Source organism: Amphiprion ocellaris, chromosome 7, assembly GCF_022539595.1.
Source record: "Amphiprion ocellaris isolate individual 3 ecotype Okinawa chromosome 7, ASM2253959v1, whole genome shotgun sequence".
NCBI classification, from domain to species: Eukaryota; Metazoa; Chordata; class Actinopteri; family Pomacentridae; genus Amphiprion; species Amphiprion ocellaris.
In genome coordinates this window covers 1,407,292-1,419,754 of record NC_072772.1, presented here as the reverse complement: position 1 = coordinate 1,419,754, position 12,463 = coordinate 1,407,292, and the positions used below count along the sequence as shown (strand labels likewise).

The 12,463-nt window shown below is 40.9% G+C and overlaps 1 protein-coding gene across 1 annotated transcript in view; it reads right to left on the bottom strand.

The window, feature by feature from the left end:
- Positions 1 to 2,278: 2,278 nt before the first annotated feature.
- The window catches only part of dph1 (diphthamide biosynthesis 1), a 68,036-nt gene continuing 57,851 nt past the window's right edge, over positions 2,279 to 12,463 (bottom strand). The window contains exons 10-12 of the mRNA XM_023272064.3: positions 9,032 to 9,110; positions 6,510 to 6,644; positions 2,279 to 6,158 (exon numbers count right to left, since the gene is read on the bottom strand). Of these exons, the coding sequence (XP_023127832.1) occupies positions 6,078 to 6,158; positions 6,510 to 6,644; positions 9,032 to 9,110 (295 nt within the window). The 3' untranslated portion in view covers positions 2,279 to 6,077. The remainder of the gene's footprint in view (positions 6,159 to 6,509; positions 6,645 to 9,031; positions 9,111 to 12,463) is intronic.

Sequence of the window (12,463 nt, the reverse complement as noted above, 5' to 3'; positions counted from 1 at the left end):
TTATCAAAACCTCATCTGGACAGTGTAGTTGTGTTCTCCTAAAGATGACTGCTCTTCGCCTCTGTACTGTAAGACTCTACATGCTGAAATTCTTACCAGCAGCACATAAACTTTTACTGTTCAGAGACCAAGATTTAGATCATGGAATTAGCACCGCTTATAATCAATCTGAGTTTAATATCTGCGACTCGCTTGGTAATTAAAGGCGTCACTATTTCTTTCTTACTTTTCAGCAGTGTTTGGCAACACACATTAACATGTGCCGCTAAGCCAATGTTAGAGCGGAGTTTGAAAGTAAAAGTGAAACCAAAGTTCAAACTGTACACTTAGTGCCAAAACAATTTAAGTGAATGAAATGATGTAGAACTCCACTAATAAACGATGTTTTATGAATTGGTCTGAAGTGGCCACAGTGGAAAATATTCCACAAGATAGTCTCAAGGTAAAACATATTTTTAGGTAACAAGAAGTAGTCTGCTCAAATACAAAGGTCTTCTGCAAAAGAGATAATTTCACATAAATATGTCTTTAATATGGCTCAGCTGGCTCGCTTATGTGGAAAAGGATTTTTTCATGGACCCAGCTTTATTTTGTACATATACATTGTACAGGAACCTTTTTTTTTAAAAGAGAGAAATAATATTTTGGGTACTTGTAAGGTAATTGTGAGCTTCTTTTTCTTTAGCAGGGAACAGAAAATATAAAACCCACTGACCATCACACTGGGAATTTATTTGGGAAATTCAATACTGTGTTTATTATTGTCCTTTTAAATCTTCTGCAGCACTAAAATCCCCCAAAAATTAAGAATTGAAAAAAGCATCATTGCTGAGTAATAAGCACACATAATTATGAGAATGACTCTATCATAAATTATTAATGCATTAAATAATTCTCATTGTCATTTTTATGAGTCTATTATTGGGTACATTTATAGTAGATTAATACATTGTAACACCTTTACTAACACATACTAGTAAAGGTGTCAGATGGTTTATATATAAGTCAAAAAAAACTTACCTGTTGTGTGGAAGATGCTAAAATAATGACCTTTAGTCATGACAAAAGCTGTTTCTATTAATATATATTATAGCAGTTCTTTCAGATTAAACAAATACTGGCTGTCTTATATATTTACATGTCCTTTCTTGTAGAAAAATCATGTTGGTTACCTTTTACAGTAAAATAATCAGCATTTTGAGCATTTACCAAAGTTATCAAACACACGTCTAACATGATAAATACTAGAGCTATAGATGTTTCTTATGGCTTAAATAAATCGTGGTCAGAGCTCCTCTTCGTTAATATTCACATCCATATGTTAAATTATGAGCGAACACAGCCACGATCGCAGCTGATAAACTTAGATGCAGTATTTTTGTGGCCAGTTACTGTATGAGTCCAGCACTTGCAAATGACTCATTTCCTCCCTGCTTTTGCCAGCTTCATTTCTAACTGGTGACTCTGGCTTTTTAACAATAGCCACTGCTCCCTGGAGGAAATTGGACTATATAGACGCTATTAAATCTAATCATTTAGAAAGGCTCGGCATGCTGATTCACAGATATCCAGGAACTAATCATTAGATACCACTGCATTAGCATTATACAGCTGTGTTATTATCTACTGTGTTTTCCTTTAGAATATTGAGGAACTTGGATGAAACACAGAGGAGAGTTTAGCATGTTTTGGGACTGAACTGTGGAGAAGCTAAATAAACGGCTGCTCATGCTTGGTGGAAAAGTTCAACATGTCACTATAGAATTATGTTATTATAATAAGAATCTTAAGCATGCTTTACTCAAAAAAGCATGCATTCATTTTTATTCATTTTGCTTTCTAAAAGTTTTCAAAGCTTTTAAGACTCTGAATGGTCCTCAAAGAATGAATCATACAACTATAAAAAGATGTGAAAACCTTCAAGTGAAGCAACAAAATGAAAATCAGTAACTACTCGGGTGAACAGGTTTTCCATTTATCCCACCAGGATGAATAAGAAAGGAGTAAATTAATGTAAATAGGAGGAAAACACTGACAGTCGACGGCAGGACAGTGCATGTTGAGGGAGAAGGTGACTTTGTGACAGCCCTGTGCTGGGGTGGCTCTTGGCCGGATGATCAGGGACAGGCTGACCTCCCACGCAGAATTAGTCATCTCTTTACACCACTTATTTTTTTTTCCACTAAAGACTCTTATTCAACCTTCTTGCAACCTTCCTTCACATTGTGGTTTAGCCGCCCAGGCTTCTTCTCTCCCACACACATAAAGAGTCAGCAGCCTCTAGACATAATCATTTATTGTTCAAATTTCCACAGGGAAGCCGATCAAAAGGTTGTTAAATACATGGAAACTAATTTCTTTTTATTGCTAGAATTTTAAAACAACATTTAAAACAACAATTTTAACCTTAATAAGAGGAAAATTAACTGTCCTTTTCTCTAATTTTTGCCCTTAAATGGTTTTATTTTGCATTTTCCCTTTAAGAAATGACTGGCATCTATTTAAACCCAGTGTACTCAATAACAAACTACATTTGGGTTGAAAAAGCTGCAAAATATGGATATATATGCCATCCTCTTCCCTGAAATGTCCAAATCATGAAAAAAGCATCTTGTACAGCATGCAGCTCTTCTTCCTATAGGCTCCTTTGTCTGGAATTGAAATTGTACATGCCACATCAGACATCCATAATGATAGCAATAACACTCTCAAAAAAATCTTCAAAAACCGCATTCCTCCACAGTTTAGCATTGATTTTTTTTCTTCCTTCATATTTTTTCTCTAAACAGTTTCTCACCCACCTACAGAGTGTCTTCACAGATGTAAATACAGGCAAGTTAAGGCAAATCAGTCGTCTTTTGTTGCCATTTCTGCTCAGTTCTAAGGTAATCCAGGATATGGCAGGAGGAACAAAGAGAGAGAAATGGAAAAGCAGATACTGAAACAGACTTAGTTTGGATCTTATATACTAGTCCTCAGCTGCCACACCTTCCACTGCTCAGCCCCAGTCACATGTGGCTGTCTGAAGTCACACTGTGTCTCAAATCTACAGTGATGGAAAAAAACATGCAAAAACAAACTTGGAAGAAAAAAAACACATCTCCTCCTCTTCTGTTTATTTTTGTTGTAGCGCCATGAGTCATAACTTGTGTCTCTTTTCTACCCATGCCTGATTTCCCTCATGGAGTCCAGTAATATAAAGAAACACACCAGACACATAGAAACACTATGGTATAAAGATTTTGGATAATGCATTTACTCAGAGAGGCGGCAAATGTAAAGCTGCCAGACATGTAGAAAAGTGTTAGACACATGGGGTCAGAGAAAATGAAAGGGAGGATGGGACAGAAAGAGAGTGCTGTGACTCAGCCTTTCCCTGGCCAGAGAAATAACAACTAAATACATCACGGGTGCTGACATGTTTTTTCCTGCTCGCAGGTACCAGACAAAGCCACAGAAAAACATTAACCCAGCCAGACAGTTCATAGTTACTGAAAATGTGTTATTTCTATCAGCTGCTGGTGGTTAAATGATGAGTGGTTGTTGAGAGTGCATTAACTGATGACTTTTGAGTCATATCACCGCTCACTGTTGTAGGCTACACAAACAAAGGCTGGGCACCTGCAATCAGCTAACCATGCAGGCAGGGTGCATCAATACCAGTATGTGACCTGAGCACCTGTTAAGCCCAAGACCTGTGGCTTCTGCAGAGTCATGATAAATAAGTTGCAAATTCTCCATGGTGAGCTCTGCCAGTGGGACAAGAACCTGGGTGCCGATGGGAAACAGTGCGGAAAAGGTGCAGGGGAAAAGAAAAGAAATGGGCAGGATGAAGCGGAGTAAAATTCCCACCACGTCTGGAAGAGTCTGCACACAGCAGCCTCAAAGTACACTGAGTACTTGCACTCTTCCAAGCACGCTCACGTGCAACCGTGCCCAAAACAGCTTGTCTACAGTGAACACTGTGTGACTTCAATGCTTCACAAGGCTGCAAATAAGCTATGAAAACAGTGCCACTCAGTGGTCTCTGTGCTGTCGGCAGGCAGGGAATGAATGTGAGAGAACAGGCTGGACTTACTGGCATTTACAGTACATGATCCACACGGATGACTGTCTGAAACTGGCAGCCTTAGGAGAGATCTGTGGATCAGAACCTCTAACTGACAGTGCAGACTCCCCAACTGGTTTGTTTCTATGAATTAAGCTACAACAAGAAGCTTTGAAATGGTTACATCTAACTACTCAGAAATTCACTTTCATTATATTAAATTCAGACGTATGCAGTGAAAGATACGATGCCCATAGCCATGTGTCAGAGTGACTCATAGTTAAGAAGTAACATTTATTTCAAGTTCAAATTTCATGTTTTGTGCATCATTTTATGCTCTTGAGTAATTTTACTGTGTTGTGTCAGAAGTATCTACACAGTAAGAATGACATTTGCTGCTGATATTGTAATTTTTCAATGCCTATGGATGAGTAGTTGTTGCCATGGTAACAATAAAGATTCCATTAAACAACAAGATATAATAACCTATGGGATCTCAAACACACTCTTTTGGTGTTTTCTTTTGTTTCAACATATAATTTTGCTCTCATTTTCTGTTCTGTATTTTATTAGCCTTCTTATTATTTCATACTTTATTTTGTATTTAAACTTATGCTCCTTTCAACTACTTTTATGTTAGCACTTGGAGTTGCATTTTATTCCATGTCTTGTGCTATATAAATTCAATTTGACTTATTGATGGGGTTAATATGTACATCCAAAAACTGAATGTATTCAATCTGATCTTGAAGACTTCAAAATAACTACAAAGACCATGAATAATAGAAATAACACAAACATCAAGGTTAACAATTTTGATAAAAAATTGCATTCTTTTTTTCCAATTGCTCATCAAAATAGCAGCCACATCGTGAGAAAGATGGATATCTGTCAGGATGGTTGAATCATACTGGCCTCCGTTGCCAAGGAGATATAATGGTGGATCTGACTCGAGAAATCCAAGTAGTTGAAGGCAAATAAAACTCTCCAAAGAAACCTACGAATGTGTGACAGCGTGATGCCACCTGGGGAAAGGTTCACAAGTTCTTCGGATCAGTTGAGGCCATGGTGAGCGGCTGTCAATCGCTTTTTTCGCTGTAGCAGTCAAACAGCAATGGTGTGTTTATTTATTTATTTATTGACAGACTCCACCATCAATAAATAATGAGGATGGAGAGCAGTTGTGACTAGTGTTGCATGCATCTAGGAACACATACCCCTCAGCTTTGGAAAACTGGCTCATCGCATCAGCATGCCACTGCGCTTATGAACAACTCTCACACAAGACGCGAGGTCCCATTTCAGATTCATTGTTTCAGAATCTGACTAAAGAAAACAAATGCTTAGGCAAGATGCGTCACAATCAGTAGAAAATGTTAAAAGTGTGAAATGTCACAAACTGTATATCAAAAACAAAGTGCTTCATACAATATGTCTGACCGTCTTGGAAACAAAGTATTAAATTAAAGAAAGCTCATTTGAAGTGTCGAACAATTTACAGCGCTTTATCCAAGGAAAAGTGGATTGCATTTGACTAAAGCCACCCACACTGACAGACACTTAGTTCCATACAGCATGCTCAAGGTCATCCTGCACTCGCTCTCTCTCTGCAACAGTCACAAAGGCAGTGTCTGCATTACAGAAAGACCCACACATTTCCCCTATGCAGGATGAAATTCTTTCTTAGTACTGCAGAGAGTCGCTCCTTCATGGGGAAATCTGACTCACATCAACATTTTTGAGCTTGAACATACAAGGTATTCTCTCAGTTGCATGTGAGCTCAGAATACACGTAGAAAAAAAAAGTGAATGAATTTGGTTTGATCTGCCGTGCTCGCTGTAAGATTAGGGATTATATATGGCTGGTAATCCATTTGAGGGGAGGCTGAACACTCCTCTGGCTTTAGCTCTGCTCTCTGATAGACTGTCTGGACAAATACCCACTTCTCCCCACCTTCCTCCAGCCGTTTGCAGGGGTGGAGGCGGGGCCAGGCATGAGACGAGTCAAGACAGCGCTGGTCACGACGTTTCATTCCTTTTGACAGCCGCAGGGGGCGCACTGGTTCTGCTCACACTGCTTGGTAGCATTGCTTGGTTCTGAGCCTTGTTTCTGCAGGCAGGCAAAGGGAAAGTATTAACACTTGGAATAGTGACAGTACCTACCTCAGACAGATTAGTGGTAATATTAAGCAAGGTGGCAACTGTGAGGTGTATTCGCAAAGAAATAACTAATATATCCGCAGTTTTCCTTCATAAGTAAGTGAGAAAATTTAGGATGCACATCAAGGTCAAGGTCACAGCCACGCCTTTAAAAGAGATGTCCAGATACTTGTCCTGTTGTCACTGTGCCACTGGGTGTCAGTGTGGTGACATACACACTGAATGCAGTTTGATTTCACTGTTCACCAACATCATCCTGTCCTCTCTGCCAGTCATTCTTTTATCTCGCGGCCTCGTTCACCTGAGTCTGTCTGCGAGTGGGCCGCACAGGCTGGTTGTCAGGGTGGTTGGGCGTCCATGACCCCAGGCTCTGGTTGGAATAGAAGTCCATGGGGTAGACTTCCTTCCAGCTTACCTCCTGTAAAGCAACAGCTGCCTGAAAGATAAGATAAGCAGGGAAGATAGATGGACACAAATTGCAGCAAAAACTGAAAAAAAGAACAAGAAACTTGACAAGTCAAAAGTGCAGTAACAGCACCCTCTGAGGTGCTATGGTACATGATTCTGCTGCGTCTCCATGGTATGTAGTACTGGATATGCAGTTTTTTTTTGGGCAAACGAGCTGTAGCGAACCACAGAGTGATGAGAAGACACAACAGGCTGACTATACAGACAAGACAGGTGTCATAATATTAAACATGGATAACAGGCAGAGTTGTCATGTTATCCCTATGCAGCTGCACTGCGTGACACAACAGCTGTTAGAGGAGTGCAACGGCACTGGCATGGCAGTGCTGTGACATAAGTGCAGACTGCTCCATATGGAGGAGAAGTGCCTGTGAATATTGATTCTGAATGAAAGAAAGAGAAGTGGAATGACTGAACAGATGAATAAACAAGCGTTCTGAATGAAGGAACAAATCCTTGAGTTTGTTTACTTATTAATTCACCCATCTCCTCACTCATCTTTCAAATTATTTAGATGCCAGAACCTAACTTTAGGTTAGTACAAATGAGTATGATTTATATGATGAATGGAGAAAAAAAGCCATAGAAATATCATAAAGCTAAAAAAAAAAAAAAAAAAACAGCTTGTGACTAAATACTGCTGTTTGGTAGTAGAGTGAAACATATTGGCTGAAATCTTCAAAAAAGAAAACAGCAACAATGCATTAAACAAGTAGTGATGACAAACTTAAAGTAGTTCCTTTTGTTTTCTTTGACTGTCAGACATGTTGTATATCAAGTGTTTATGTGCTGTAAAATGTAGGTTATATGCATATATCAGGTAAAACAACATTTACATAAGCCTCTTCCTTCGCATTCAGCTTTTAGATATACAATCTATGGGTCAACTCAATTCCATACATGATCGATCTTAAACAAACTGTATACTGGAATAAATATTTCATCATATACATTTTTTTTTTTGGCCTTTCCTTTCCCCAAACATCATCCTGCTGGAGTCTTCTTCTCTTTTCTCCTCTGCCCTTATTCCACACATCTCTCATGCCTCTAGCTTTTACCCACTGCTCTCCTCCTCTCCCCTCTCACACCAACTGCCTCTCTCTGTGGAAGCTAGCTTCTCTTGCTAATCCCTGCTCTGACAGGAGAGCCAAGTGTGTCTTATTGACTATAAATATAACATGAGACGCACTGAAAATAAATGCTGCTGGTGCTGCCCCCCTCTGCCTCTCCTCTCCTCACTCCACTCCACCCCTCCCATCTTGTTCCTCTTCATCTTCATCCTAAATACCACAGTGAAAAGCACCAGCACACTCGGATGCATAACACTCATAGGTACGGGATGTAGGGGGGGCGAATTAAGTACGTATCACAAGCGCACACATATAGACACAAGTGCAGCTGCGAATTATTTACATGCACAGACATTGTTCCCAAATAGCTGGCGGGGAGAGTGGAGCGAGCTGTAACAAAAAAAAAAAAAAAAAAAAACAGCTTAAGAAAACAGATTGCTGCTTTTCTCATTACAGCGAGGGGCGAATTTCAAGCTTTGCACGCAGCATTATAGACCTCAGTCAAAAACAATATAAAACAATCATTACTTTGTCTTCTAAGGTGAACGCTATCATTATTCTTAATGGCCTCATTCTGAAGTGTAAGTGCTCGACGGGCAGCACACACAGACGTGCACACGGAATAAAACAGCAACCATTTCAAATCACAAATCCAATATTCAAGACAGCAATTCTCCTCGCAGCCATTTCATAGGAATTCAAATCAGCAGTGCACATCTTTGAGGAAAATCATTGACTGAATTAATAGTTGCCATCAAAAGCTAACCAGCTAACAGCTCATAACTGCCAAACTAATCACAAAGCAAGCCTGTTTTTCTTTCTTTTCCTTTTTCTTTTCTTTTTTTTGATACAACAGCTGCTGCGACACACACACAAACACTTGCTTTGAAATGGATCTTTATGGGCTTCTGTCCGATCTATCTCTCTCCCTTTAGAAAAACAAGACAGCTAAGGGAGGAGGTAGAGGGTGCTTGGTGGGTTTGAGGGGGGAGACTGCACTGTGTGGTCCTGTAGCCAGAAGGGGGCGCTATTCTGCTGCTGATGGTCTTTTACATGCATGTAAGCTGTTGTTGGAGGAAGAGGGATGCAGGAGTAGGCACGAAATACCATCTCCAGCACAAGCAGGCCCTGATAAGTCCTACACAGATTCACCTCCTGTTCAAACACACTTAGCTTATCTCCCATGCTTTGATGAAAACACCAGCAGGGCATCCGTCGAGGGCTCTGTGCATGAACATTGTCTGATAAGTGAGTGGCAACTTGTTGAGAGCCTTGAGAGGTTTACCTCATATGGAGACAGCAGGGGTTTAGAGAAGGCAGTGCCCCAGTCAATGGAAAGACGAGGACAAGCAATCTGGACCCACCTGTAAAGAGAGATGAGGTTTAAATTCAAATGCAGTCACAGTGAGAGAAGGCGAGAGACCTATTAGAGAGGCAGGGCACATATTCGACTGCACGCTGCATGTGGATACATGATGCAGAGGGGCTGCGCTGGGGAGCCTCCCTCCACCTGATCTCCAGCATCTGTTGGAGAGATCTGTCCTGATTTGCAACAGTTCTAAACACAGCCATGCCATACTGTCTGAATGCACAGTCGGCTACCGAAACAGGGAGCCCTAAAAGAAGGAAAAGAGAGGGAAGGCTGGTTGCAGAGGCAAAAAAAACAAAAAACCTCCCCAAAAAACAGGAAAAAGAAGTGAACAGAGGTGAAAAGAGAAGAAACGCTGTGAAAGAAAAGAGGGAGAGGTTAGGTGAGTGTGAATAAAAAAGCCGCACCAGCCGGTCTCCACGGAGGTAGCCTACATAGCTCGCAGACAGGGTGGTGGTGGTGGAGGGTGAGGGTTTAGTGGTGCTAGGGGGGCTGTGTATTAGAGAGATAGGGAGGGGGCAGGAGAAAAAAAAGACAGAGAGAGAGAGAGAAGGACACAGATATACAGCGATAGGGAGAAAGCAATGAAGACGAAAATGGGAGGAGTGTTGTGAATAGGCACAAGCAAGAAGAGAGGAGAGAACAGAGGAAAAAGATTGGCAGGGAGAAAAGTGTTTACTCTGGAAAATGCATGAGAAAGGGATGAGGAGGGTGTGGATGTAAACAGCTGCAGGGAAAAATGAACAATGGGAAAATGGAGACAGAAAGCGGCTGGAGCTACGGGGGTTAGCTTTCATAGATCAATGCTATCCACAGCTCCATCTTTACTGAGGCAGTGTACCCTCCCCTTGTCCCTAATCCTAATGATGGAGCACCGTAAGAAATATTGACAAACATGAACTGAGCTGCAGTGCATTTAAAAACTAACACAAGATGAAGGTAAATATCAATAAGAACAGTGGCTTGAGATTTCAGCGCAGGACTGTGAGCAAGGACAGATGTGCAGATACTTTCAAGTCTATGTTACTGTGTCAAATTCCCCTTCAGTCTGTTCTTCATTTTCCAACTTTCACAGTTTCTCAACTGCAGAATTGATTGCACCGCTGACTCTCCCTCCACTCTGCTTTCTGTCACAGAAATATTTTACCCCCTCTGGGCAAACGCATGGCATTTTCTCATTTTCAAATAACACTTTTTTTTTTAAATGTCTCCCCCCTAAGAGTGAATTCTTATTCATCCTCCTAATTTGAGAGCCAGCTGAGTCAGAGACATTTGCACTGAGCACAAATCTCCTCAGACTAAAGTTTGCTGAGTTTAGATAGAGAGTGGAATCTGAAATGTGACCTTTAAGTCTATCAGCCGCTATTCATAATCAGAGCCCTTTAAAGTAGCCAACCACTGAACATGCATCAGAACCACATCAGCCCAAATACACAGGAGGACAGGACTAATTACAGAAGCTTTCTGTGAGTTTGTGTGCACATGCATGTAAATAGTAGACTTCTGCTGTCTGTATCTATGTTTAGCATGTCTTTGCATGTGCACGTGTAGTCAGAGATGCAAAAACAACACAGGGAGCGGTTAAAAGAGGGAATGTGATTAATAAGCAAAGACTCGTCTGCCTAAATCCTTGGGGCTAGGCTCTGAGAGTAGAGTCTGAGAGGAAAGCAAGACAAAAAGCATGAAAGGGAAGGCATAGGAGGCATCTCTCCTAAGGAGCAGATAGCTGATTGCTAAGGCTTGAAGTCCCTTTACACTGCCTGTGCCAAAGAGACTGACTGAATGGTGCAGTTCTGTAAAATGCATAGTGCCATGCCAGGCTTTGCCCCCAGAAAGGAGTCCAAATTTTATTTCCAGGCTTTATCAGTCTAACCAGCACAGTAGAGAACCCACATCATGAACTGCAGTGAACAATGAGAGAACTGGAGGAAAGAGACAGAGGAAAAGGCTGGGTTTTGTCTCAAGCGGTTAAGCCTCGCTTCACAGCTAACTCGCAAACAAAAATGAACTGAAATAAATGCTCATCTGCTAAGACTTTGATGGACGTTTGTCTCTTCAGTCCGTCTTTAAAGGATGTCTTTACTTTAGTAGAAAGCAGAGCCTTTCAACACAACAGTATTCAAGGATTAGAGGTGCAGGATGCAGGACTGTAGAGGTTTGCTGTGATATATAAAGGACGACATTTAGTACAGCTAGGCAACGTGAGCTCCAGCCCGGCCTCACTACATTACCTGCTGTGGCCCATTACACCCTGACATTGTTAGGAGGACCTCTACCTGTGCGGCTCTGCTTCAATTACACTCACAGTCTTGACCCACCAACAGCAAGAACAATTAACCTTCCAGAACAGCCAGGAAAAAAAAAGAAGAAAGAATGCCCTCACCTTTAATGGCACACTTAATTGAATTAAAACAAACAATTTCACTTCAGTGGAGCTAGAAATTAAAATTCAAACAGAAAGATAAAAAGGCAGAAATACACTGGATGGCATTTGCTGTCGCACTGTGATAAGTGTGTGTGGTGTGCAGATATCTGTACAATAGTTTAAAACCTGCTTGGGGACAGCCTAATTACACACTTAAGAGTATATGCTAATGGTGGCTCTCTCTTTATATGAGTGAGTATGTGTGGGTCTAATGACAGAGAAAGCCTGGGGATGGCTTCTGTACAGTGTGCTGCGTCAGATGATGCTGAGCAGTGGCGTGTCCTCTACCATCCCTCCGACTAGTCTCAATCTTCTCCTTTCTCTCTGTTTTTCCTTCCTTTCCTCCTTCAGCACAACCAGATTTAACAGAGTTTCACATACCTGGTGGTTTGTCTTGTCTATTATAGCCTCATGTAGAATGCCTGTGTTCTTACAAACTATTCTGAGCCAGCCAGGGGGCGAGAAAAATACAATGAAAACACAAAATTGATAAATAAAGAAACACCAAAAATATTACCAGCAAAGATCCCCTGGATGGTGTCCAATCTCACATACTCGCAGTAAACACTTCAGATTAGTAATGTGAACAATGTTGTTGGTACGTTGTATCTTCAAAAATGAACTTTCAACAATCCCATCTAACCTAGGGTCATTAAGGAACACGGGAAACATTATTTTTAACACCGCCAAATGTAACGGCCTTCAATAGAGCTGGAAATTGAACTTTTTTCCTGCATAGACGCATTTCTGGCACCACTCAAAGAGGACTTTGCCAGCACGAAAGGGAAATCACCAGCAGCTAAACGATTAGCAACTGGGAATAAAAACAGCATTTAAGTTTTTTAAGCAGTTTTGCAAATTGGGGTTTCATTCACTCAAGCATATTAGATACTTTTGTTGATCAAATTGTCAGAGACAACAAG